We start from the raw sequence: 2053 nt of genomic DNA, 5'->3' as shown, positions 1-2053 counted from the left end.
CTGAGCACTAAATTTTCATGATTAACATCACACCACTTATCTATTATTAATGCCTTACCATCTTTCGCACGCTAAATACAAATCATTCATTGCCTCCCTCAGGTAGTGTTGCCATATATTGTTATTGTATATATTATTAACAAGGACTCATGCTTCATTCTGTTCGTACTCTCTTCCTTTTTTACATTTGTGAAACTTTATTTTCCTTCGTCCATCCATCGCCATTGGCTTACTACCATTCACATAAACTACATACCAGCATCCTTTGGAAAACTGCAAGCATTCAAGCGTGGCCGGAGACGATTCGTCCAAATCCTCTTGTCATACGAACATCACCATTAACCCCCATCGCCTTAGCTGTGGCACCAGCTGCGAATTTCAAACCTGATAACGTAGTTCATCAAATTCCAAATTTCGAAACGAAGGACGTTTTTCAAAGAAATCGATATCTGCAGATTAATGAACCAATGTACAATGGAAATTTAGCTTTACCCTCCATTTCGTTGCCACTTTTAAGCGCAGAAGGGACCGGAAAACTCCTTCATAAAGCAAGAGGTCAAGATTACGAAGAAATCAAAGAAAAAATATCGAGTCAACCAAAGTCAATCGAAATATCAGCGCCCAGAGTCGCGAAAGGAATCCAAAAGCAATTTGTAATGAACACCCACCCATTCACAGGTAGGGCGGATTTCAAAAGCGATATGCGTTTTTTAAAAGCCGTGCAGAAAATAAACCCGGAATTCGTGATTGAAGAAATAATTTTTGTCCCTGGCCAACACATAGATTCGGCGATATCGGCGCAAAAGTACAAAAAGCCTCTTAAGTTATCAACAGTTTCACAGGCGCCTCCTAAGTTGGTATCAAAAAGCACAGCTTCACCGAAAAAACAATCGACTCTGCGCAAAGCAAAACCTTCATTATCGGTGCCGATATCAACAAACGGTGAAGTAATAAAAGTGGAAGCTCACGGGCGCACAGCCACTTCGGGCACAATACCGGAAATACCGTTCGGTACTTACTTTCTTCCATACCAAGCACACACCCAAAAAGATATCACAAAGACTTCAACATTAATACTGGAACCGCATTCAAAAGCTGTGGTAGGAAATGGTGGCACGGCTGTGTCTACACCTATTTCGAAGGCCTTCCTAAAACGGGGAGTTCCCACCAACGTTTACTTCAGTCCCGAGTCTGTGGCCATAGCCGGAGTTGGTGGCAAAGCGCATGCTCAGGCCGACTTGGAGCTCGATTTGGTGGACTCGGACTCGCGGAAATAAAGTAAAACTCTGCTGTTGTACATATGTACATACACTTAAGTATTTATAAGCTTCTATTTGTTAAGATCATTATGATGTAAATAATTGTAAATATAGAACATACATACATACATAAATATGTAATAGAAATTTGTATTTAGTGCTCAATTTCTGCATTTGTATTATAAAGCCATCTAGTTACCTACCTGCCTATGTTGAAGTCCTTGCGTAAGAACATTTTCTATATATGTATTTATATGCTGAAAGCTTTCTATTAGAACCCTTTTGGCTTTGTAGTTTGAAGTTTGTTTTGAGTGGTGTTTTTGATAATTATTTTATGAATCCATCCTATCAAAAATAATTAATAGCCAGCGCTCAAAAGGTCCCATAGTTTTCGAAGCAAGCTCATTCCCTTATTATGGTGGTATGCGTGGCCAAATCTTGCAAGTGGTTAGAACCAAAGATGGAAACGACAATACGTTTATCATAGCTCCAGCTGTCCCTCAGGTCAGCGTAGTACCAGTTTTAACAAAGAAAGCCATGTCCACAGGTAATGGTCAATCTCAGGACATAGCTTCTGCGACCACCGCTTTCGAAAAGGATTTTAACCGAATACAAATAGCTGCGGCCCGTTTGGTCGCTATACAAGAGACTGCAAAACGTAAGGGATCTTTCAGCAATGAAGATAATCGGATCTACGCCGAAAGTTTACTGGAATTAGGGCATGCGGCACAGAACCTGGCCAATTTGCAGCAAAGTGGCCAGATTAAAGATTTCAGTTTACTCCTTCAACCCGA

General features: G+C 40.6%; 2 protein-coding genes across 2 annotated transcripts; both read left to right on the top strand.

Moving 5' to 3' along the window:
- Window positions 1–701: 701 nt before the first annotated feature.
- Window positions 702–1277, top strand: LOC108378527 (uncharacterized). Its single transcript, XM_017634819.1, has one exon. The coding sequence runs from the start codon at window positions 702–704 to the stop codon at window positions 1275–1277; it is 576 nt and encodes a 191-aa protein (XP_017490308.1).
- A 315-nt stretch (window positions 1278–1592) lies between these two features.
- Window positions 1593–2051, top strand: LOC108378526 (uncharacterized; the record flags this gene model as incomplete). The annotated part of the gene is made up of 1 exon (XM_017634818.1): window positions 1593–2051. A coding segment is annotated over one exon (459 nt), but the record flags the coding sequence as incomplete, so codon positions are not given.
- Between the last annotated feature and the right edge of the window lie 2 nt (window positions 2052–2053).

This window comes from Rhagoletis zephyria, unplaced genomic scaffold, assembly GCF_001687245.7.
Source record: "Rhagoletis zephyria isolate East Lansing unplaced genomic scaffold, Rhagoletis_zephyria_1.1 Rzeph_scaffold_14304, whole genome shotgun sequence".
Classification (NCBI taxonomy): Eukaryota; Metazoa; Arthropoda; class Insecta; order Diptera; family Tephritidae; genus Rhagoletis; species Rhagoletis zephyria.
This window is presented reverse-complemented; position numbering and strand designations above follow the sequence as displayed.

Bases quoted from the DNA above. Each gene is read 5' to 3' on its own strand.
- LOC108378527 (XM_017634819.1), top strand. From the start codon at position 702: ATGCGTTTTTTAAAAGCCGTGCAGAAAATAAACCCGGAATTCGTGATT.